The sequence below is a fragment of the Toxotes jaculatrix genome, chromosome 13, assembly GCF_017976425.1.
Source record: "Toxotes jaculatrix isolate fToxJac2 chromosome 13, fToxJac2.pri, whole genome shotgun sequence".
Taxonomy (NCBI): domain Eukaryota; kingdom Metazoa; phylum Chordata; class Actinopteri; family Toxotidae; genus Toxotes; species Toxotes jaculatrix.
The window spans coordinates 13,836,293-13,858,783 of NC_054406.1; the positions used below are offsets into that span (position 1 = coordinate 13,836,293).

The following is a 22,491-nucleotide window of genomic DNA, read 5'->3' on the forward strand; positions in this document are numbered from 1 at the left end:
GTCATTGTGGCCTAAACTGCTGGGCGTCCAAAAACTGGAGGATAATTTGGCTCCCTGGCTTGGGTTGGGTTCAGCTGATACAAAGGGCTCTTTTTTTTTTTAATCTCTTACAGAAGAGGTGCACGCTCCCATGGGGTTTGTTGCCACGCAACCGCAAGCCCCGCCTGCCACAGCAGTGGCTTCACCTGAGCGGTGCTCACGTGACGGACTCTGAGAGTTCATCCAATCAGGACTCAGTACAGGTGCTTCGAGGTGAGAGTTTCGGAGGCGGAAACCTGCTGGTTCAGTAGACGAAAGCCGCTCCTTATAAATGTGTTAATTCATTTGTAATTTTCTGCAGAACTGCCGAAGAAGAGAGGAGATATTTGAGTTGAAGAAGAGAGGTAACATTTACAGTTCGTAGAGGTGGGAGATGTGAGGAGTCAGGACACCTGGCTTGCGTGTGAAATGGATACTGGTGCGACCCTTTGAGGGACTGCTGTCACAGAGCGCTCCGCCGACTGACTAAGAAGAAGAAGACACCGAGCTGTCCTGCGAATTTAAATCCCAGCACGTTAAAAAGTGTGACATTCACCTTTTGCTTCAGGTCACTTCAAGTGTCCACAGCACCTGTTGGAGCTCAGGTAGGGGATTATGACAGCGTTTTTTGAGCGTTGTTCACCTGTGAATCACGGCTTGGGTTTGTTCTTCTGTTCTCACGACTCATTAAACCAGTTTTACAGAAAAGGTAAACATGGTTACACTGGTTATTCTTAGGATGTGTCACCAGTGTAAAATGGTTATGAGGAAGGTGGAATTAAATCAAGATATTTTACAACCAAAACATATTACAATTTAGACAGAGTAAACCATCATTCAAAGACATGGGGATGAGAGAACAGGTAAATCATTTTAGAGCATGTACACAGGTGATGTCCAGGAAACCAGGAAAAGCAATGACCTTATAGAAGACATGTCATCACTCACACTAATATTGGCTTAGAGGACAATATCTGAATATTTGCAGCTGAATGCTTTTGGCTTTATTTTTGTTCCAGTTTCCTCCCTCCAGTCAAACATGACAGAGAGGACCCCATGGTGGAAGGCTTTCCTTCCAAAGAGGAAGAGCGGTGGCTCCAAGGATGCAGGTTCGCCTCATGTCTTTGACCCAGACTTTGACCCCTTTGCACAACGTCCAGAGAAGAAAAAAGATCCTGCCGCGGCTGCCTCCAAGACCACTGGTGACCAGTCCCTGTCTCAGCAGGACTCCAGCAACAACTCCAGCCTCCTTAGTGACGACACCTACGACGACTCCCGGCTGGAGTCGGTCTTCAACGAGCAGACGTGTCGCAGGAACATGAAGGTGTCACGCTCGGGTCGATTTAAAGAGAAGAGGAGGGTGCGCTCGAGCCTTCCTATACAGGAGAAAGAGACAGAAAATGTGGCATCAGGGAAAGAGGACATACGGTGACGTGGGGATAAAATGTGGGAGATCAAAGACTGCATTGAGAAGATGCTTTGACGAGAAGGAGAGAGATCTGAGTACATGAAGAGGCTTCGGACTCTTGAGGCATTTCAGGAGGTCTGCTGTATGTTGGTGATGATGGAGATGACAAGGAAGATTCAACTTTTAGCCCAGTACTGCAGGATTAATGTGATGTGGTACAATAAATATTGAAAATTTGATGATGGACTAGTGCCAGAGGGCCACAGAAACAGAGACAAACAGGGACTTTATTTGTTTATGATGGTTATTGAACCATTTTGCCAACAATATCCCATAATCAAAGCCCCAGATGAGGAGATACAGTAGTAATGCAGTGAGCACTTAAAAGCCCCATGTAGCTACAGTCCCACAGTGTCCCTGTTTTAGTCATCACTGGGCAACTCATAAAACAACCTGTAAGAAAGCACAGTCACTGAATGTCATTTTCTATCCATACTCAAGATAAAAGTGTGATATACTTCAAGAAAATATTGTTTATAAGATGTTTACATTATTTCTATAATACAAATAATATATGTTGGATAATGAAGGATAAGTATAATGCTCCTTTTACAATGCTTTTACAAAAAAAAAAAATCTTGATTCTAAAGGGTTAGGAAGGATGTTTATGAAGGTGTAAATGATTCCATTATTATGTGTGAAAAACAATCAGCTAGTGGAAGAAATGCTTGTGAGCAGCTTTTAGTCTGACACACAACACTTGCCAGCAAAACAGCAGAAAATATTTCAAATGAAATGAAGGATGAAATCCGGCGTGATTTCTAACTGAAACAAAGTTGATGTTGAAGTAAGAGGTTATTGTTGTGTCCAGCTGAAGGAGATGTGGCCATGGAGCTAAAGGAAGTATGATCCAACCACGGATGTAGTTTTTGCTTTACAGGACTACTGTACTTTGGATCAGCTGTGAAATAAATCTGAAAACTGCTGCCGTCAGTTGTGTGTGTATATACACGTGTGCTTCATTATCATATTAAATCCCAATTATTGTGTCAACTTGGGCAGTGAGAGGACAACTTTGTGTTGCCAACAAGGAAAAAAAACGACATTTTACAGTTCAAAAATACATAAAAACAGAAGAAAATCTGCATTTAAGATAAGACATGGTCCAAAAGTGCAAGACAGTATTCACAGGAGTCATGTCTCTTCTCTTGGCAGCTGCGTTGGAGCCCGATCTTCACTCAACCTGGAGGAGGGTGAGGAGAAGAAGCTGGCCTTGTGTGTGAACATCACATTGTCTGAAAAAGGCAATCGCAAGTACTGGGTGCCATTTATGTGTAGTGTCTTCACTGTGTGTCAAAGCCAGGCCTAAATTACTCTGTTGTGTCACTTAAAAGGGAGGAGCATGCCTGTGTCACTGCATTCCTTTGCCACTGTTATGGTTTGAGGTGTGTGTGAGTGTGTGTGTGTGTCTGCACCATTTGTGTTTATGTAAGAAATCACATGATCACTGTCGAATTAAATGCTGCTATCTCGCAGTAGCTCTTTAATTGTGGTGCCATGGATGAAACACAGGCATTAGATGATTTCAAACTGAATCAGTGAGGACGACTTGTAATGTCATATTTCTAACGGAAGGGGGCGAAAATGTGCCACCCTGCAGCGGCGAAATATAGTTGAATATAACCAAAATATACCGAGTTGGGAAGAAATAATCCATTCAGTAAGATCTTGTTATAGTACAGAGGTCATCGCCGCTCGTTCAGAACCAGATCTCATGCAGGCAAGATGATTATTTTATACTACAGGTGTAATTCACGGTGGTGGAGGGGGGGTTCTTGGCAACTACAGCCTGAACTGAGGCGATGACACTGAGCAAAGCGTCCTGCCTTTCTGACTCTCCATTGGTCCCGTATTGACTGTGGGGCGGTAAGGTGTGGCCTTGCACTCAGCGTGTGTGTACGTGTGTGAGCCTCCCGCAGTGCGCTCCCAGGAGGGGGAATAAACCGTAAACAGCCGGAACCATAAAGGGACCATTGTGCAGAACCACAGTTGCATGTGTTTTTTTTTGGCGTCTGCTAAGTGGACACGAAAAGCTTTCTACAACTTATTTTGATATGTTTACAAGAGCCCCCCCTAACACACACAACCCTTCCAGTTTTAGTTATTGACAGCTCAAACGCCGGAGAAGTGGTGTCCTCATTTGACTAAAAATATCTTGGAAGCTGTCTCACTGACTTCCCCACGAGGAGCCCACTATGAAGGCTGTTTGCTGCGCTCCATCTCACTGAGGCTTTCCCTGCAAACAGGTGGATTACTGACATCTTCCGAAGGTAAGCCACACTTGACTGTTACTTTGGACGAATTAACAAACAGATGTTACGACGACAGGTCGCTATAGCCGCTATTCTAAGCGTCCTGAAAACGTAGAATAACAACAGACGTGCATAGTTTACATAGTTTGTTAGCGTTGCTTGAACTCTTTGTTGACACTGGTCTTACTTTTTAAGTATTTGTGATCCTACAGGCCCCACTGTTGTGTTGTTGTGTAGACAAACAAAAAACAAAGCTGCAAATTAATAACAGCAAAATCAACCACTTTGTCCTTTTAAACATGTTCTTTCCCACTTCGTTGTTGAGCTTGAACGTTTGAAGGAGGCAAAAAAATGAGGATCAAGTATTGTTACTGCATCAAAAAAGGATATTTTATGTTTTAAGCATTGTATGGATTATGCATGCAATAAAAACATTGTTTTATTTGCCAAAAACTTACTTGCAATGAACAAACTGCTCAAAAACTGTGCTCAGTGCCAGTCACAGATACAGAGCATATAAAGATCTTTTGTATTTAACCATGATTTACTGCTGGGGCCTGTGAGACACCAAACAGGAATCATTTTCTGCTGCAGACTTCTGAAACATGGACCCCAGTCATTGGACCCCCCATTTTAATTACAACCTCTCCATTGATTCATACTGTAGAGATCCTGGGGTGGGGGGGTGGTCTCATGGAAGCACCCTTTTTGTATGTCTTTGACACAAAAAGTGTGAGAAGCCCCTTGTTAAGGCCGCAACAGCTGCCGGTTCCAGCTGCCTGTCTGTGTCACTTTAGATCTTCTTTGCCTCAGACTGAACAAGACGTATTACAGGTTGACAAAAACAACAACTGGTGTGAGAGAGGTGTATTTCCGCGGTGTCCCACCTGTTCTGCAGGAGCTCAGCTAACCAGTGTCCAGCTTTGCCCCCTTTAAAGATCTACACTGGCAGTGTCACAGAGGCTGCTTGACACAGATATGAAGATAGAAATAGCAACGGAGGACAGTCTGCCAGTTGCATAGAGGGAAACATAACACATGAACTTTACACAAATAGATTAAGACAGCAGGGACATTTACAAAGAGATTCAGCCAAAAAAAAAAAAATAGGTTCTGCTCTGTGTTTTATTAAATTGAGGAGAATCATGTGCAAATTCCACAGAGAAGTGAATGCGCACAAACCTCGGGCTGTTTTCAGTCTTTTCAGTCACAGCTTGTCGAGAATTTATGATGTCAAGAAGTTGGGTGGAGGTCTCAGTGACTGTCACTGAGGATCATTTACTAGCCAAGTTGCCAACAACGTGTGAGAGATTGAAATGTGTTGACATAATCCTGGAAAGCTGTTGTTGTGTGGTATCGCTTACTATTACTGAACCAGTTGCTCTTGAAGGCTTCCTGTACATAGTCACATGTCCTGTATAAGTTGGGGAAAAAAGAACAATGTGTTGGCATGATGTAGAATATTCCTGTGGTGTTTCCTCGATGTGCTTTCCACTCAGTTACTACAGTGAATGCCTTTCGGTCATTGAGTGACTCAAGGGTAGGGGTCTATTACTTTTCACACAACACTCACCATTGTTCTTCTCCAAAGTCCCATTGTGGGAAGAAGAGGAGGACAGGGGCAGAGGGGATGTGTCAGATTTCTCTGGAGAGGATGGAGCGCTTGCTGTTTCCTGTTTTGTGCTGTATAGTGGTGAAAGCTCTTCCTGTTCGGGGGGTGGGCCATCAAGTGTGCCCCTTTGCACAGTAGCAGCTTCTGACATGAAGCAAGAAAAAAAAAATCCCCCAGATGCTGGTCCAGTGGCTGCAGAGCATTAATAGGATGGTGACTGCGTTTGTTTCCAGTTATAGGGTTGCGCGTTGTCTTCTGCAGGTACCTGAGGCCTAGGCATGCCAGCCCCTCCTCCTCCTCCCCCGCCTCCCCCAGCGCCTCCTCCACCCCCACCCCCACCCAGTGCTGCCCTGCCACAGGTAAGACTGTGTTCCTCTCTCTGTCTTTCTCTAGCTCTCTCTCTCATTTGGCTGTAAACACTCACTTGTGTCCTTCTCACTGACCATCAACCAAACACCTGGAGGTTATTTGCATTATTGATTGAGGTAGTGCACACGTCACACACAGACACACACACACACACAGACAGCAGACTCTCAGTAGCAGAAGAGTGTTATGTTTCCACAGCAGGCTCACGGCGTCCTCATGTTAAATGAGTTCCTGGCCACAGTGCTGATACACAGTTTAGCAGCTTGTACATGCACCAGTAATCTGAAGTCACAGTGAAGTAAATGAGAGAAACAGTAACCTCCCTGTGAATTTATCTATATAATTAAACAACAGACACTTTCAGTGTCTTCTTTTTCCTCTCTTATCCTTGTCTTTGCTTCATTCTTTCACTGCACATTTGCTTTTTTGCTTGCATCTGTTAGTTAGAACACATGAGATGATGCAGAGGAGCAGATGATATACTGTATCCCCTCTTCATGTAAAAAGATATGTGACATGTAAAAAAAAAAATGAACCAACAGCTCAAAATCCTAACACATTCATGTCACAGTGAAAGTAAATAGATAAAAGCGGCAAATCTGCATGTTTGTGAAGTTGATATCAGCAAATATTTGACATTTTGACTGGTAAGATCTTACATATATTGTACTGTAAAAACACTGGTCAAAGTTATATAAAATTTCACTTTTTTTTTGGGTGTGTGACAGTGTCCGTCTGAGCCTCCTAAGCTCCAGTCTGGTGGAGGAGGCGGTGGAAGGAATGCCCTGCTGGCCGACATCCAGAAAGGAACCAGGCTCAGGAAAGTCACACAGGTCAACGACCGCAGTGCCCCTGTTGTCGATAGTAAGAGAAACAGCCTTCCTACCAGCACTTACAAGGACACAGTCTATCTGTGTTCAGGCACTAAATGATACTCACATGCTGCTAGTATCACTAAGTCATCGATTTTCATTGTTTTGGGGGGGGGCGGTGTTAATAGTGTGTCTGTATCTTTAAAAAGCAAGGCTGAAATAAGAAGAAGGGCTAAGCGATGACACAAAGATGGTAAATAAAAACAGGAGGTGACGAGATTGTATTTAATTCACTGGGAACATGCTGTGTCTCTTGGGGCTGTAATTGAACAAACACACACACACAAAGTCCAGTGCACACTTCAGGAAGGAATGCCCTACAGCAGATAAGGATGCAGACAAAGTAGGAAGCCACTATATACAGTGGCAAACACAATGGACAAAGACATACATTGTGTTCCCAGTATACCATAAGCTTAACAAAAACAACTTAAAAACATTTTAAACAGTTTGTGTTATTTATCATGTTTATCGTATAAGACAAATTTGCCATGTGGGTCCAGTTAACTTAAAATTAAAATTCAAACTGTGAGATCAAAGACTGAACTTTGAATTAAAACTGAACATCGTGGCTACTGAAAATTTAGTCCGAAACATTCACATAATAATAATAATTTACTACTGTGGGAAAAGGCTTACAACTCCCCAGCCCTATTGCTTAGGGATATATACACAAATTGACAACACACTGGATATCTGACGTATGGGTGACCAGTGGGTTATAGAAACTTTGAGGGAAATTTCCAATCAGTTAGTCAGTGAATCAGCTTAACTTAGATGCTTAGATGATGGGTGAACCTGTCAGTCAGTAAGTAGCAGTTAACAGTAACCATGTCAGTTACACATTTGGAGCTGTGCCAGTGGAAACAGACCTCTCTGTAGCTGGCCCTCAGGGAGATCAGGTGATTTGGGTGGTGCAAACTCATGTTCCAGCCTGAACCATTGATCTTTCGAACGAAATTCTCACAGTCGTGAAACCACTGAGGACATAAAGTACATTTCTCACAAGATTATTTTCTCAATTAATGAATCAAGAAGTTAATAAGGGAGTGTGTAATTAAATATATTAAAAAAAAAAAACTCTTTGTGATTTTGACTTGATTAATATCTGCTTTCGTCCCTGTTACTGATTCTCAGCTGTAATGTATTTGTATGTTTGTTTTTCGCCAGAGCCCAAGACCAGCAGTGGAGATGTATCCAGCGGTGTTGGTGCTTCTCAGGGTTCATCAGGTGGGATGGCACCCATGGGACCCTCTTTGGGTGGGCTGTTTGCTGGAGGGTTTCCCACTCTCAGGCCTATCGGACAAAGAGACTTAGTGGGCAAGACCCCAGGTTGATGCAAAATGTTTTCTTCTTACTAGATCTGTGTATTTTCAGTAACCTTCTCTGGTGGTTTTCACCATCCCAGTGTCTGCTCATTCATGTCTCATTCATGTGTGTTTGTTAAAGTGTCTCGATCGAGCTCATCAGTGTCCCTGAAGCCACTGTGGAACACGCCCACGCCAGCCGACCCCGAGCCTCACAGGACGACGGAGCTCCGGAGCTCCATCCACCGCTCTCTCCATCCTTCATCCTCTGCTCCTCCCTCCCCGTCTCACGGCAGCAAGCACCCACCTCCTTTCCCTGCTTCCTCTCCCCCTCCTGTCCCTCCATCTGCTCCACCCCCGCCTCCCCCACCTCAAGCCTTTCAGGACCGTCCGGTCAACAAGCCTCCACCTATTCCCACCTGTCCTCCTCCTCCGCCTCCATCCCAGGTCACCAAGCCCACCTGGCTCCCCATCCAGCACTCCCACCACACCTCCATCTCCCAGCCATCTACTCCTCCTCCTCCACCTCCTCCTCCACCTTTCCAGCCTCCCTCTGGTGTCCCTGGAGATCGCTCCTCAGGGTGCTTCTACCCTCTGCCCCCCTCTCCAGTTCACTCCGAACCTTCTAGGTTCCCCATCCTGCGGGACAGCCCTCTGGGACCTCCTCCCCCACCTCCTCCTCCACCTCTCCCGGCTTCTTTTATCCCCACCTGCCCATCCACCCTCCCTCCACCACCGCCCAAGATGGCCCCAGTGCCTTCCCCAGCCATGCGTTCTCTGCCGCCATCATACCCCTGCAATGCTCCCACCCGCCGGCCACCAGCTGTGCCCAGAAGTGCAGGTAGGTAGACACCTACAACATCAGTGTCAATGTGATGTTTCAGTTCTACCTTTTTAATAAATTTGTAAAACTATACAACTCTGTTTGTGCTTTGTCATTATGGGGTATTGGGTGTAGAAATAATATATATGCATGTGTGTTCTGTATAAATGTAAAGACACAATTCTACAACAAATGCTTATGAGAGCTAGAGAAATAGTTTTAGTAATTGTTGTGTTTATGTGTCTGAAACCGTCAAGCAGCAACAGGTTTGAAACTGTGGCAGCTGTTGCAGGTGGTCATTAAGTCAAACAGTGTATGTCTTGTATGTGTCTGTTGTTTTTTTTTTTAACCTACGTTGTTTCTCAAAGAAAAGTGTGGCCTCGCTCGTCTCAGTTGACATTAGAGACAAGAACATCAGATTTGGTTTTACTTTTTTATGTTGTCAGTTTTGATGCTTTTGTCAGACTCCTGTCATCAACCCTCTGTGACAGGTCTGGGTCGACTGGCTCCTCCTCCAGCTCCACCGGCACGTTCCCCCACCACTGAGTTGTCCACCCGCATTCCTCCCCCTCCACCACCTCCTCCCCTGCCTCCATCCAGTCTCAGGAACGGACACCTGCTCAGCCTGGGTGAGACTCGACTCGACTGCCGACCGTCTCAGGGAGTTGGACACCACAACAAGACATTTAGAACATAAGCCTGTCTTGCATAAATTAATTATCTAAATATCTAACTGCATCTTCACCCTTCTTTGGCAGATGATTTTGAATCCAAATTCCAGTTCCACCCTGTAGAAGATTTACCTCCTCCTGATGAATTCAAGCCTTTCCCTCGGATCTACCCCAGCAAAGAAAACAGAGGTAGCAGCCCAGCATTTGTCATTTCTCTACTTTAACGCGTAACTTCAGTTTCAGCTCTTCAGTTGTCTTTCTCTTCTTCTTTTCTCTTACAGTGAACCCCAAACCACCTGGGATCAGGACACACCTCAGATGAGTCAAGGCCTCACACTGTTCTTCAACCCCAACACACAGCAAAAAAAAAGACTATGTGTTCCTCCTCCTCTTCCTTCTCATGACAATAATGTAATTGCCATGGACTTACTCTGATGCAAGCCCTGTGTGTGTTTTGTTCGTGTTTAGTGTATTAGTGTGCGTGTGTCTATGTGGGTGTCAGATGGGCTCCCGCCTTATACTGAATATATGACCTCTGACCTTTCCTAGTGTGGAATGTTTTGAATGTGTGTGAGGAGGAGGGCTCTCCCTACTCGTACTCATAAACTACATGCAGATTCTATACACACACACACACACACACACACACTCCAAGGACAATGTCTTCCAGTAGCTATATTTAACATGACACTTGGCACAGTTTGTAACACAGCTTTTAACAGCTTGTAAAACATTTCAGTAACTGCAAATAGTACAGAATATTTTGATTTTATATCTTGAGCAGTATCTCAACCTTATCTTCATCATACATTATCTTTTGTAATGATGTATACAGTGGCACTTTAAACTCTGAATTTAACCCACAGACATTATAAAACACACAGTTTTAAGATAATACAGTTCTCTTAAAGACAAACATATATGCAAACTGTGGACCAGCAACAACTTCTGCACAAGGAGATGCTCCTTAACATGCATCCATAATGCCACATTTTTAAACTGATGCCGTAATGCTCTTGCTGTTCAATCTCTTTTCCTGTCTAATTAAGCCTTGATCTAATTTCAGTATACAACTTAATGTGAAAACAGGATTGCAATTCACTTGCGCAGCAGGGTATGCTAATCCTGGGTGTTCGTAAATTATTGTACATACAGTATAGAGGTGCTCTCCGGTGTTTATGTGATTATTTTTCCAAGTACCAAAATAATCTATAAAAATGTAAAAAAAAAAAAAAAAAAAAGTGTGACATCTGTTTTGAATTACACTGAGGTGCCCTTTTTTTTATGAATAGATGAGCGATATACCGTTTACTGTCTCCAGCTGCAGTAAACACCTGTGAAGACAGTGCCACCTGCTGGTTCAATGTGTAAAGTGTTACAAGGTGTGACCACAATATACACCACAGCATTTTATTTAAAAAGTTGAAAGTCACTTTATTGACCACATTTATTGAAAACAAATCTACAAAAATAACCAAATCAGACCAGTCATTTGCTTATTGAGTTTAGTCGCGACGTGTTTACATGAACAGTGCCAATCCCAAAGCTGTAGAAACAGGACGGTCTGGATTCTTGTCGGCACTGTGGGAAAATCTCAAAACAGCCTCCAGCACACTTTGAAAAATAACAAGCACACTTAATCCCCCTTGTCCCCTTCACATTATTCTTCTCTGGACCCTTTAATATAGAGAGAATTATTCTTTGTCAGCAGAAATGTAAAAATACCAATTTTAATATCCATCCTATATATTATATAGGATGGATATTTCTTTATGTGTATGCAAGTTTGAAAAATCAGTGGAATAGGGATGAACAATATCCTTTCAGTGCTGACACTAATGTATACATGTGCACTGTACCTTTCTCACGGATATTCAGACTTGTCAGACAGAGCTGCCTCTAATAACATTATTAATAGCTGGATTCTTTTTAGGTGTACCAGTACCACAGCCTCAATTACTGGGAGCAATTAAATGGAATTGAGCTTGAATGTTATTAGCTACACCTGCTGATCCTGTTATGAGAAGTCATGTAATCCATCATGAAAAAAAGCCAATTATACCCTAACGCACCCCCCCCCCCCCAATTTTTATTTAGCAATGTTTATTGCTAAATAAAAATTGAAAAATACCAAAGTTCACATTTTCACAACTAAACACTCGCAGTCTAGTCAGTGCAATTAAACATAAACCTGATCAAGAACCCTATTTCAAAACTGACCCACAAACATTAAGCTGCATAAATCTGGGAACATTTTATAAAGAAAAACATTAGATTTTGATTAAGGGGAATTTCACAGCCAAATTTAATAACATTACAACAAAGCTTCTATAAAATGTCAGCTAACCTGAGAGAATCTTCGTAATAAACTCTGCACCAAAGTATCTTCCACCATGAACCATGAGTGAGCACGTCGTGGGGGGGACTGGGAGAGACTTTAAAGTTCATCGTGTTTGTATGTGAACTCTCTGGAGGATATAAAGCCATCTTTGTTCTCATCCTCTTTGGCAAAGATGTCCTCTGCCATGTTCTCATGTAGAGTGTCGTTGGGAGGGTAGCCGTGACGCTCAAACTCCTTCCTCAGGTATTCCTTGACCTGGCATATTGAGTAAGAGCAGGACAGTTCGTGAGACCGAGAGAGGTTGAGAGAAAAAAAATAATATAGCGAGGATATGCACTACAAAGAACATTTGTACTGTGCGGTGATAAATTAAGAAATGCCTTTATCAAATAGGCAATACTAAATATTTAACTCAGGCAAATACACTTTAGTCCAAATTACTGTGTGAAGTTTATAATATACCTCCTGTTAATCTTCACTATAGAGTAATACATATTTGGCTGTAAAAGCCAAAAAGGCTGGAAATTAGTAGCTTTTTGAGGCAATGGCAAATTCACTTCAAGTCAGAGTGTGTGGACATAAAGCAATTCATGTCTTTACCTCATGCTTGGAGAGTCTCCAATCATTGTTGAGGTCCATCTCCTGGAAGGACTCATGTGATCTTGGTCCGTTTCTGATCTCAAGCACCTCGACGATAAAGGTCAGTGTACTTTCAGGCGGGATCTTACCTGTTAGAGGATAAGACCACAAGGCAAGAGGTCAACTAAAACTGAGACTGGATACAGCTCAAGGCTTCTGTGAACACGCTTCAATACTGAGAACCAGCTAGGTTTGTGATTTGTTCTTAAATATATGAGAGGCAAGCTTGAACCGCGTTGTTACTCATGTTATACGTCATTCAGTTTTTTGGGTCAAATAAGAGGTTACACAGGTGCAGAAGAGATCAGATGTTATTGGTTAGAGTGGTGTGTGCTTACCAGGACAAGGCATAGTACAGGTCACATGCTCCATGTTGAGAAAAAGTGGACTAATATTACTGAATGAAACCTTCATTCAGTGTGGGAGCCCTAGGGAGCCATTCAAAACAAGACAGTTTTACATACAAACATGCATAATATATGTACACCAATCAGCCATAACATTAAACCCCCCTGTCTAATATTGTGTAGGTTCCTGATTGTGTCCTGTGGCACCAAAACTTCAGCCTCAGATCCTTTAAGCCCTGTAATTTGCGAGGACATTGTCTACAGCATCGCACTGCCAACACCATTAAGGTTCTCAGCAGTTTGTGCTACAGTAGCTCTTCTGTGGGATCGAACCACATGGCCCAGCCTTCACTTGTCCATTTTTCCGGCTCCTCACTTTAACAAGTGAGTGTTGACTTGCTGCCTAATAGATCCCCACCCCTTGACAAGTGCCATTGTAATGAGATAATTCGCCTGTCAGTGATTGTCATGTTGTGGCTGATTGGTTCATAGCATTTTTAAGAAGTGCTATGTACCTGTATAACAGCATGCAGGGAAACTTGCATGCATGTTGGTGGAGCTACAGTACCTTTCCCTTCTTTCCCATAGGCTAGGGCTGGAGGTATGACCAGTTTCCTCTTCTCTCCAGAGCACATGTCCTGCAGGCCTTTATCCCAGCCTTGGATCGCTTCTCTGATGCCCAGCGTGAACCACATTGGCTGCTTGTCACCGTAGGTTCGACTGGTGGACAGACACAAAGGCAGTGGACTGTTAGTGGGCGGCAGCATTGAGAGAGCGAGTACTTAAAGGGTGAGTCACAGGGTCCCAGTGTCTCCATTACTTTGAATAATTCAGTTTTCTTTGGTAGGAAGAGTGAGTGTGAAAAATAAGACTCTTCTCAGAAAATCGTGTGGATTTTGTAAAGGGTATTTTTACATACAGTAGCTGTTTGAGCACTTTCATTGTTCAGCTTGATTCTTTAAACACAACAGTGAGGTCAGACGTACCTGGAGTGAAACATGGTCCCATTCTCAAAGTATCCCTCATGATGCACCAGCAGAATGTCTCCATACTTTGATTTTCGGTGACAGAGGAAAGGTCTGTGCAAAACGTCTATCTTCACCTCGGCCTCGGGCAGCTTTCCCCCGCCGACAGACGCCAGCACGAAGGAGCAGAGCCAGCTCAGCACGGTCAGCAGCATGCCGACACACTCAGCGCTCAGAAGAAACAGCAGGACAAACACACAGGGAAGCTTAAAAAAAAAAAAAAAGTTTGTTCCAGATGTGCAGAAGCAGGATTGAGGTGTGCAGCTGCGCTTCTACGTGGCAGTGACGCTCATCATACAAGCTGTTGCAGCACTTTCCCCTCTGATTGGTCGCTTTTCCTCGTAAACCCCGCCCACAGACACTCCCTCTCAAGGGCCCCCATTAGGCATCAACTGAATGAGGACTCTTTAGAGTGAAAGTCTTATCTTTTATTAGTGTTGTTTTTTTTGTGTGTGTTAAATTTACAGTCATGCAAGCAGATTATCAATTAGTCCCTTTTTTACTGAATTCATTTTGGAGTCATCTTGATGTAACAGAGCAGTTTCTTCATGCTGCCGTAATAATCAAAGGTACTATTTTTTTCCCCTGCTGTTGTTGCAGTATGACATTCATTTTCCTCCTGTCGGATTATTTGGACATTCATTGGCAGAGGACCCCACTTCGGCTAAAACATTTACAGCACTGGTTAAAGCACTCTTCTGTGCACCAACACATTTACATGCAATTTCACAGAACCACACTTAATGAGTATATGTATTCTAATACAGTGCACAGGAAAAAAAAAAATACACCCCTGATTTGCACACTACAGTACATACAGTATAGTATCAATAATATTATTGCCTATTTTGGAAAAGGCTTTTTTTCTCTGACTACAAAAGAAGTTCAGAACACAGCTTATTTCTGCATTAACAGTCAGCAAGTCATACACATTGTAACTCTTTCACGTTACAATCATTAAACGTTTTTTGATAAATGTTTTTCACCATCAGTGTCCGTAACAGTGCTGCAGCCGGTGGTGTGACAGTAACAGGAAGTAGCTGCTCTCTGAGGCCAGTAAAAAGAGTTAAACCTCCATTCAATGTCCAGTCGATTCAAAGCTGACTCCCATGACTATTCATGGCTCAGAGGAGGTACAAGAGCTTCCTTTAAGTTCTCTCTCGGTCCATCAGTTGTTTTTTTTTAAGGGGTGATACTTCAGTCGAAATCTGAAGTATAATCCCCGTCATCAGAAAGAGGTATCGCAAAGTTGCATTGCAGGCATTTTTGAAACCTCTCTCCTCAGGTGAAGTACTTGCAGCCAGTGGAATCAATGAGGCAAGAGTCAGTGCATCTGAGCTGCCCAAAGGACCTGCAGAGGACATGGAGAAGGATTTTTAATAAGTGCCTCTGATCAGATAAATTGTCTACTTAATTTTACACTCAGTACCTACGAGGTTATAGAGTAAGCCTCCCTGTTGGAGGAGCTGGAGTCAACACTTCATATTTACAGTACAGGCTGTCAACAGTGGAATTTCCAAAAATGTCAAGAGATCCCTTTAAAGGCATAGCTTGACATTTTGGGAAATGTTCTTATTTGCACAGAGCATTTCTGTGCTGGAACTGCTCCTAGCTGGGATCAGTGAGATGTAACATTGCTCTCGAGCAGCTCGAAGCTTTTTTTTTTTTTAACTGTTTCCCCCTGTTTCAAATCTTTGTGCTAAGCTGAGCTGAGCGTCTCAAGCTCTAGCCTCACATTTAGTGTGCAGACATGAGAGTGGTATCTATTTTCCCATCTAGCTCAAAGCAAGAAAGCATATGTGTAAAATAATTTCTCTAAGCATTAGTTTAAAGCACGTAGAGCTGTGTGATTTAAACATCTAAAACACTGTACAGTAACTTGTGCTGACACAATGCAGGATGGCTTCAGAGACATCACAGCAGAAGAACAGTATTTCATTCAGGTGGCCTTTATAATCCCCTGTTGGGCGCAGTATAAATATGCTGCTGATTTAAAAGGAACTGCATTGTGCTACCTTGGCAAAGACGATCTCTGTGAAATGCTGACTTGCAGTAGCAAGCTGTACACAGACACATGGTGTATGTTTGTGTATCCACTCTGAAAGGTGTGACTGATCATACCCAGGAAGATAGGACTTGCAGGTTTGATAACCAAAGTCCTTTCCATCGCACTCCTCCATGCCTTCATGTCGGTAGCCATCTCCACAGTAGGCCCACTTACAGTCTGAAGGGACGAAGGGAAGGAGATGAGGAGAGCGTTGTGGCAGACGTAAGAGAGAGCAAGGGAGAGAGGGGAGAGAGAAGACATTACTAATTGCTTTGGCACTCCTGCGTGTTTCAGTGATGCCAATACAGCATTTTCTTGCTAATTTAATTGAACAGCCAAGTAGAGAGTAGTGAGAGGATGGCAGGAAAAGAGAGGGTGAGATTAATGAAAGATCAAGGAAAGGTTTCACAGTGCTTACTGCTTTTATGCCTATGCCATGTGGGCTCAGACTCTGTGGTGTACTGTAGTTAGGCTCTGCAGGGCATCTCATGAGCAACTGGGTATATGACAGCATGATGTTTGTGCAGCAAAAAGCCTAACCTACTTTGAGGGTAGAGAGTAGCTCTATTTCTCTAGACTAACATATACTATAGTCTTTAAAAAGCACTTTAAAATTGCTTGCATCGTTAGAATCACGGTCTGCAGATCATTATTTTATTGTCTGTGTTTATCTTCACATTGCTGGGCACGCGTTTGTCGATGAGCAAAAGAGGCATGTAACTCACTGAGGCAAGCATCGGTCACAATCTGGTTTCCATCGTCACACTCCTCTCCGTGCTGGGCCTGCACCTTTCCGTCCCCACAAACACCAACTCTGTCTGGGACTTTCTCCGTAGACTGGAAAGGCTGGAAGGGCTAGATGGATTTGTAAAGGAGAAAACAAGTGCTGACTTGACATTTCAGGTCCTGAGAGATCTTAGACAGACAGCTAAGGGTTTGTGGTTTGCAGGTGAAAGATGTCAAGTCATCTAGACTAAAAACTAGGCATAACTAGATGGAAAAATATATGTTGCCTGGTACATATAGTAGAAGTAGACACTTACTGGCTTTTCCCAGATATGGATGAGGTTAAAAATAAACTTTCATGCTCCACTGTAGAGCAGATTTTAGCCAACATGAATACAGTAGTTGTCGGCTATATCAAATCAGTTACATGCTCACTGGCTGCTGCTAATCTCATAGAATAGGTGTTACCTGTATGGGCTTCCATCCCTCTTTATCTTTAAAATACAGCATCCTCTGATCCTTCCTGAATGCTATTGCATTGTCCAGATGCAGACGACCCATCTCCTCCTCACTGTTGACCACAAATATCTACAAGCAAGCATGCAAAGGACAATAAAGGCTGATGGGTAACGATTCATTAAGTAATGACATGCATTCAGTTTGGATGGTACAGGATTGTATTGTGTATCAAATGGGTCTTACTGCGGGGACTTTATTGGGGCCACCCCGTTGTGTGTAGCTTCCAAAGGGAGCGTTATTAGCTCCAAGCATGGTGTCACAGTCGCAGCGGCCTGGTGGACCTGGGAGACCCTTCTCTCCCTTTTCCCCCACTAGATAGAGACCTGCAGGGAAAACATATGGTATCTCAAGGAGGGTGGGGCAACAAACACAAGCCCACACCATACATATACATAGTATATACAATATACTTTGTTATATAAATTGTAAATTGTGGCTGGTTGTGTGTGGCTGTATGTGTGATGGGTATGAGTTACCTGAAGCAGGTGGACCAGGTGGCCCAGGATGGCCGTTTGAACCTGGGGGACCTGAGGGGCCCATGACTCCTGGGGCTCCAGTCCCACCCTTCATGCCCTGTGCAAACCAGGAAACATCACAATATTAGAAAATACACACAGGAACACACACACACACACACACACAAACACAGACATATACACTGAAGGTGACCTACATGCAACTGCCACTTGTGCATAGCTGTGATAATCTAGTCCAGGAGAAAATAGTGTGTGTGTATGTGCTTATGTATATGTGCGTGTGTGTGTGCATATGAATGTGTGTATGTGCATATATGGAATGTGTGTGGAGTGAGAAGATCTAAGACCCCACGGCCCCTGCAGAAGTCTAAACTTAGAGCCAGAAGTAAAGTGGAGTTGCTTCAGTGACAGAATTAGCCTGTGAGAAGACACAGCTCTCAGTTTACAGAATGAGGAGGAGTGTGTGTCACTGCTCCGCACCATGTTCAAGTGATGCGGTCAAGATGTGTATGTGATGAAATGTGTAGAAAATCTCATGCCAAAATGCATCTTACAAATAAAAACGTGGCCTTTTACGTGCCAAATACACACATACAGCAGTAAAATTCAGAGGCAGCCAAACACCTTGTGCTTTTGTGTATTATTCTTTCTCTCACCTGTTTGCCTCTCTTTCCAGGTCGCCCAGTCGGTCCTCTCTTCCCTGACACTCCTGGCTCTCCTTTTGGTCCCTGCTCACCCTGTGACATGTGCAAAATTAAGGAATAATCAGGTAAAATCAAACGTTTCAGTCTCCTCATTATTTAATTATTCTTACCTTCTGGCCAAGCATCCCGGGCAAACCAATGGAACCCTAAATAGAGACAAAATGAGAGATGGATGTGAGAAAATTCATTCCCTCCGCAGAGCAGGGACTCATAAAGTGTTTAATGTTCATTTAATCTGGCTCCGAGACAGACGGCTTATTAAAACAGCTTGTCTTTCAGGTCTTTCAAGACCTGTGTCTCATGAACCACTTTGGATTCCAATCAATACTTGCAGAAGCTATCGTAGAGGATTTCGCTGCCAAATCAAATAATTAAAAACCATTATTACACAGCATGTTGAGTAGAGGTGCTCATTCTCAAAGCCAAGCATGAATACGCTGAATGCAGTTATGCAACAGAGCACTTTCTAAAACAATTCAAGGACGTGCAATAAAAGAAACATGTCTCTCAAACCTTATCGCCTTTTGGTCCTGCTGACCCTGGGTCACCGTGAGCCCCCTTTTAAAACAGAAAAGGGACAGGGGGAGAAAAGTGAAATGAAGAATATAATAGTTTATTAACAACAACTAGTTACTGCGGAGCATGTGATTCTAAACGTACCTTCTCTCCTTTGTAACCAGGTAAACCCTGAAAAGGCAGGTGAGGAATGAGATTAGACAGAAGGAAATCTAACATTGGTTTTGTGCATGATTCTGTAAAGATGTGGCTAACCTTTGTCCCTGGTGGTCCCCTCAGTCCTGGTAATCCCATGAGTCCTGGATCACCTTTCTCACCCTAATTAAAATAATAATAATAATTATATATATATCATATGATATTGAATGTGTCATGAACTTGATTTGCGATATACTAGATGCATATATGTATGAGGAACATCAGGATGTGTTGTTCACACCTGTAATGAGCCACTTTCCACAAAAAGATCCTCACTAAAACCATGAGGCTTACCTTGGATCCTGCTGGACCAGGCCATCCTTGTAGTCCTTGTTTCCCTGGGAGGCCTGGAGCTCCTGTACGACCCTACAGAAACACAGACCACTACTTAGTGAGACTATCAGTGCTCCTTCAGTCCATTCTTCCCTGCTCCATCAACATGGAACCTGCTGCAGAAATGGCGTTAAGTTGAAAGTATTTGTTGAGAATGGGTTTGCTGACTTCCCACAGTTTCTGTGGGTTGTCTGGCACCTTCTCCCTGTATATCGATGAGTTGCAAATTTTATTCTCTGCAACATGCTTGATTCATGGTCTTATTTCCCTGGTCTTAATAACGACTAACCGGGTTTATAAAGTGCCACAAACAGACAAGAGTACGGAACCTTTACTGCAGAACTTTAACAATATCACTGTGTTTTGTTCATTTAGTGGACGGGAATAAAGCCTTAATCGAGCTTGCGCTATCACCAGTTCCCTGTAAGCGGCAGAGCCAAATGTATTACACACCAGCCTCGCATCTCGGTGACACCTGGACAAGTATCCCAGAGCTGCTGCCATGCTAGCAGCGTGCTCTCATTTAGCTGCCTGTCATTAAAACAGCAGCTTGTAGAGACACTGTGGACCTGCTGCTGTGCGGAGTGATTTATCATGGAGAGCAAAAGCACTTAGGGAGATTAAAGTACAGAAGTGGAGTGCTGGAGAGGCTGGATCAGCAGGACTGGAGTCCAGTATGGGGGCTAATGGAGCCAGGCCAAGGAAAGGAGGAGAAAGAAGGAGAAGACAGGAAGAGGGAGAGAGGGAGCAGGAGGATGGACAGGAGACATCCAGGGATGTGATCAAGCTTTGCTGCATGGTTACAGGGTCTAGTGAGGCTAATGTAGCATGACCCATTTAGCATCTGCAGAGGATATTCTGAGGACATCAATAGACAAATTACATCACAGAGATTGAGGATGCATTGAGTGGATGGCGGAGGCAGAGAGAGGGAGAAATTCAGACTGCATTATTCCAAGGACATGTGAGATGGAGCAGAGAGAGAGAGAGAGAGACAGAGATGAGCGAGAGAATGAGACATGCAGGAGAGGAGGAGCGGCTCACCTTTGACCCTGGGCGTCCAATTTCTCCCTGGACGAGGACAAATGAGGGGAGAGGAGATGGAGCGCTCATTAGAGCAGAGAGGAACACAAGGACACAGGCACAAATACTTCTATAGCATTATACATTACAGACATATTTCACAAAAAAAAAAACAACAACACACACACACACCTTCTCCCCTTTTGGTCCTCTTATGCCAGGTAGTCCACTATGACCCTGAAATATCACACCAAATTTATATTCAGCTCACATATTCCCTATTGAGAACAGTACATTTGGAATAAAATCAAAATTAAAAAGGTACTACAGCTACTAATGGAGATTTACAACATTGTGCAGTATTTTATTTTTAAACAAGTTCTTACCTCTGGGCCCCGGGGTCCTGGAGGTCCTGGAGGTCCAGGTGAACACCCCGGTATAATAGGTTTTTCTCTTTGTTGCTCCTTTAATCCAATTATACCTGGCTCTAATAGGCTAATGTCATCCTTCAAACACACACAGATACACAGTACAAGAGAATAGGTTTTCAAACAATGCATATAATTATGCTTGTAAATGAGGGTGTAATATGCAAGTGTGTGTCTGCGTGTGTGTGAGAGAGAGAGTGTGTTGGTGACGACCTACAGGACTGCCCCGCTTCCACAGCTGAGGTGGCGGAGGGAAGAGCGGTGGCGGAGGAGGTGACGTGAGGCAACAGGGATCAAACCTCATCGGCTCATCCAGCAACCTGAGGGCTGAGAGGAAAACAGAGAGCAGCGTGCATCACTGTCAGCTTGCTACGAAGAATCACAGCAGTGACACGTGCATGCAACATGTGTTCGGTCAGTCTGACGACACACACACACACACACAAACACACAGCTGGATATCTTACCTGTCTGGGCTGAGAGGCCGCTGTCCATGTAAGGGTGATGGGATAAGGTCCATGCTGGACTCAGAAGAATGTGGATGGACACTGCGATTTTGACCAGGTCCATTCTGTTGCTTTACTTTCCCTGAAACACACAACACAAGCTGTCACACAAACCATTTATGCTGCCTGAGCTTAATGCAGTTACTGGCAGCTGTCACTTTTCCTTATTTTGCCTTGAGGGTGTCACTGTTTCATCACTCCTCTCTCTCTCCCTCTCCGTCCATCTCCTCACAGAATAATAAACTTGTTGCAGTTGCCACACTGCAGCAGATGCATCCACCGCTGTAATTCCACCTGTGCACCAACCCCCTTCAGCCCCATGCCATAATTAGACCCCTGACTGGCAGAAGTCATGACAATCATAATAGTAAGTCAAATAGCAAAAGTAACACTTATAGCATGCCTGCATTGCATTTTATAAACACAGGTCAATCATACTAGAAGAAGATGTTACAAATTCTTAAAAATAATAATCTTGCATTGAAGCACGTGTTTTGCAGAAAAGATAGTACACTTATTTAAACCTATCTTCATGAATATGGCTCACACCCCTTCTATTTTTATCTCATTTGAATAAAAGTACATCTTGTCTTAATGTCCCAGTGATCCGCACAAGCAGTGTCATGCACATCCATAGCTTTTAACGCACAAGAGCCCTCTTACCTTCCACTTGAAATTGTGCCGCACTTGCAGACACGCTGTCTGTCTGGCGTTCCTCTCACCTAAATGCAACGCGCGGTATGCAGTCCCACGGACTGTGGCTCCTCTGACATTTGGCGTGCTGCAGCCAATCTGGACCCGCTAATAAATCTGATCCACTTATCGATCCGCTTCCTTCCCTCCGCCGGTCAATAACAACACAGTTGTGAGGAAGGAGGACCTTTTTGCCCCCCCTTTTTTTATCCTCTGAGCGCTAAATGCCCAGCAGAGGAGCCTACACAGCGGGGGCAGCTCAGTCCCAGTGGGTCTGGATCAGAGACACAGTAACAGTTGTGTCATCTGGATCGACTTCAGTACAGCAGGTCGTGTGAGTGGGATGGTTCTGTCACTTCATGTCTGCATGCTTACGCTCGACTGGCACGTTTCATGCCCACAGTGATGCCTATGGTCTCTCTAGCAGTGAAATGGCGCCCTCTGCTGGGTGTTATAGTCCATACCAGAAATTAAAATCAGTATTTCACATTCTTACATAACTTCACTATCCATCATGAAAACATTATACATTTGTGTCTGGTAATAACATGAAATGAATCTATTATGCATTATCCTAT

General features: G+C 43.7%; 4 protein-coding genes across 4 annotated transcripts; 2 read left to right on the forward strand and 2 right to left on the reverse strand.

Annotated features, from left to right (window-relative positions):
• Positions 1 to 234: 234 nt before the first annotated feature.
• Positions 235 to 2,419, forward strand: LOC121191458 (proline-rich protein 15). The gene is made up of 3 exons (XM_041052602.1): positions 235 to 252; positions 341 to 623; positions 1,038 to 2,419. Exon 3 carries the CDS (start codon positions 1,058 to 1,060, stop codon positions 1,448 to 1,450), a length of 393 nt encoding a protein of 130 aa, XP_040908536.1. The 5' UTR covers positions 235 to 252; positions 341 to 623; positions 1,038 to 1,057; the 3' UTR covers positions 1,451 to 2,419.
• Positions 2,420 to 3,427: 1,008 nt separating this feature from the next.
• Positions 3,428 to 10,613, forward strand: wipf3 (WAS/WASL interacting protein family member 3). The gene is made up of 8 exons (XM_041052530.1): positions 3,428 to 3,756; positions 5,612 to 5,709; positions 6,448 to 6,583; positions 7,762 to 7,923; positions 8,041 to 8,739; positions 9,213 to 9,350; positions 9,480 to 9,581; positions 9,674 to 10,613. Exons 2-8 carry the CDS (start codon positions 5,629 to 5,631, stop codon positions 9,712 to 9,714), a joined length of 1,359 nt encoding a protein of 452 aa, XP_040908464.1. The 5' UTR covers positions 3,428 to 3,756; positions 5,612 to 5,628; the 3' UTR covers positions 9,715 to 10,613.
• Positions 10,614 to 10,813: 200 nt separating this feature from the next.
• LOC121191931 (peptidyl-prolyl cis-trans isomerase FKBP14-like) lies at positions 10,814 to 14,005 on the reverse strand. The gene is made up of 4 exons (XM_041053400.1): positions 13,706 to 14,005; positions 13,288 to 13,439; positions 12,334 to 12,461; positions 10,814 to 11,988 (listed from the first exon to the last, which is right to left on the reverse strand). The coding sequence occupies exons 1-4, from the start codon at positions 13,897 to 13,899 to the stop codon at positions 11,830 to 11,832; spliced, it is 633 nt and encodes a 210-aa protein (XP_040909334.1). The 5' UTR covers positions 13,900 to 14,005; the 3' UTR covers positions 10,814 to 11,829.
• Positions 14,006 to 14,568: 563 nt separating this feature from the next.
• On the reverse strand, positions 14,569 to 22,046 carry wu:fc38h03 (acetylcholinesterase collagenic tail peptide). Its single transcript, XM_041053440.1, has 18 exons — positions 21,884 to 22,046; positions 21,182 to 21,302; positions 20,932 to 21,041; positions 20,673 to 20,792; positions 20,479 to 20,523; positions 20,308 to 20,334; positions 19,225 to 19,296; positions 18,988 to 19,050; positions 18,877 to 18,903; positions 18,730 to 18,774; positions 18,327 to 18,362; positions 18,169 to 18,249; positions 17,513 to 17,609; positions 17,220 to 17,359; positions 16,986 to 17,105; positions 16,517 to 16,646; positions 15,866 to 15,968; positions 14,569 to 15,095 (listed from the first exon to the last, which is right to left on the reverse strand). The coding sequence occupies exons 2-18, from the start codon at positions 21,282 to 21,284 to the stop codon at positions 15,026 to 15,028; spliced, it is 1,389 nt and encodes a 462-aa protein (XP_040909374.1). The 5' UTR covers positions 21,285 to 21,302; positions 21,884 to 22,046; the 3' UTR covers positions 14,569 to 15,025.
• Positions 22,047 to 22,491: the final 445 nt, after the last annotated feature.

Bases quoted from the DNA above. Each gene is read 5' to 3' on its own strand.
- LOC121191458 (XM_041052602.1), top strand. From the start codon at position 1,058: ATGACAGAGAGGACCCCATGGTGGAAGGCTTTCCTTCCAAAGAGGAAG.
- wu:fc38h03 (XM_041053440.1), bottom strand. From the start codon at position 21,284: ATGGACCTGGTCAAAATCGCAGTGTCCATCCACATTCTTCTGAGTCCA. The intron at 20,524-20,672 runs GTAAGAACTTGT...GTGATATTTCAG, and splicing joins CAGGACCCCGGGGCCCAGAG to GGTCATAGTGGACTACCTGG. The intron at 16,647-16,985 runs GTAACACCTATT...AAATCCATCTAG, and splicing joins AGGGATGGAAGCCCATACAG to CCCTTCCAGCCTTTCCAGTC.
- wipf3 (XM_041052530.1), top strand. From the start codon at position 5,629: ATGCCAGCCCCTCCTCCTCCTCCCCCGCCTCCCCCAGCGCCTCCTCCA. The intron at 7,924-8,040 runs GTTGATGCAAAA...TGTTTGTTAAAG, and splicing joins CTTAGTGGGCAAGACCCCAG to TGTCTCGATCGAGCTCATCA. The intron at 9,582-9,673 runs GTAGCAGCCCAG...TTTCTCTTACAG, and splicing joins CCCCAGCAAAGAAAACAGAG to TGAACCCCAAACCACCTGGG.
- LOC121191931 (XM_041053400.1), bottom strand. From the start codon at position 13,899: ATGCTGCTGACCGTGCTGAGCTGGCTCTGCTCCTTCGTGCTGGCGTCT. The intron at 13,440-13,705 runs GTACGTCTGACC...TCTGTCCACCAG, and splicing joins GGGACCATGTTTCACTCCAG to TCGAACCTACGGTGACAAGC. The intron at 12,462-13,287 runs GTACTGTAGCTC...ATCCTCTAACAG, and splicing joins CTATGGGAAAGAAGGGAAAG to GTAAGATCCCGCCTGAAAGT.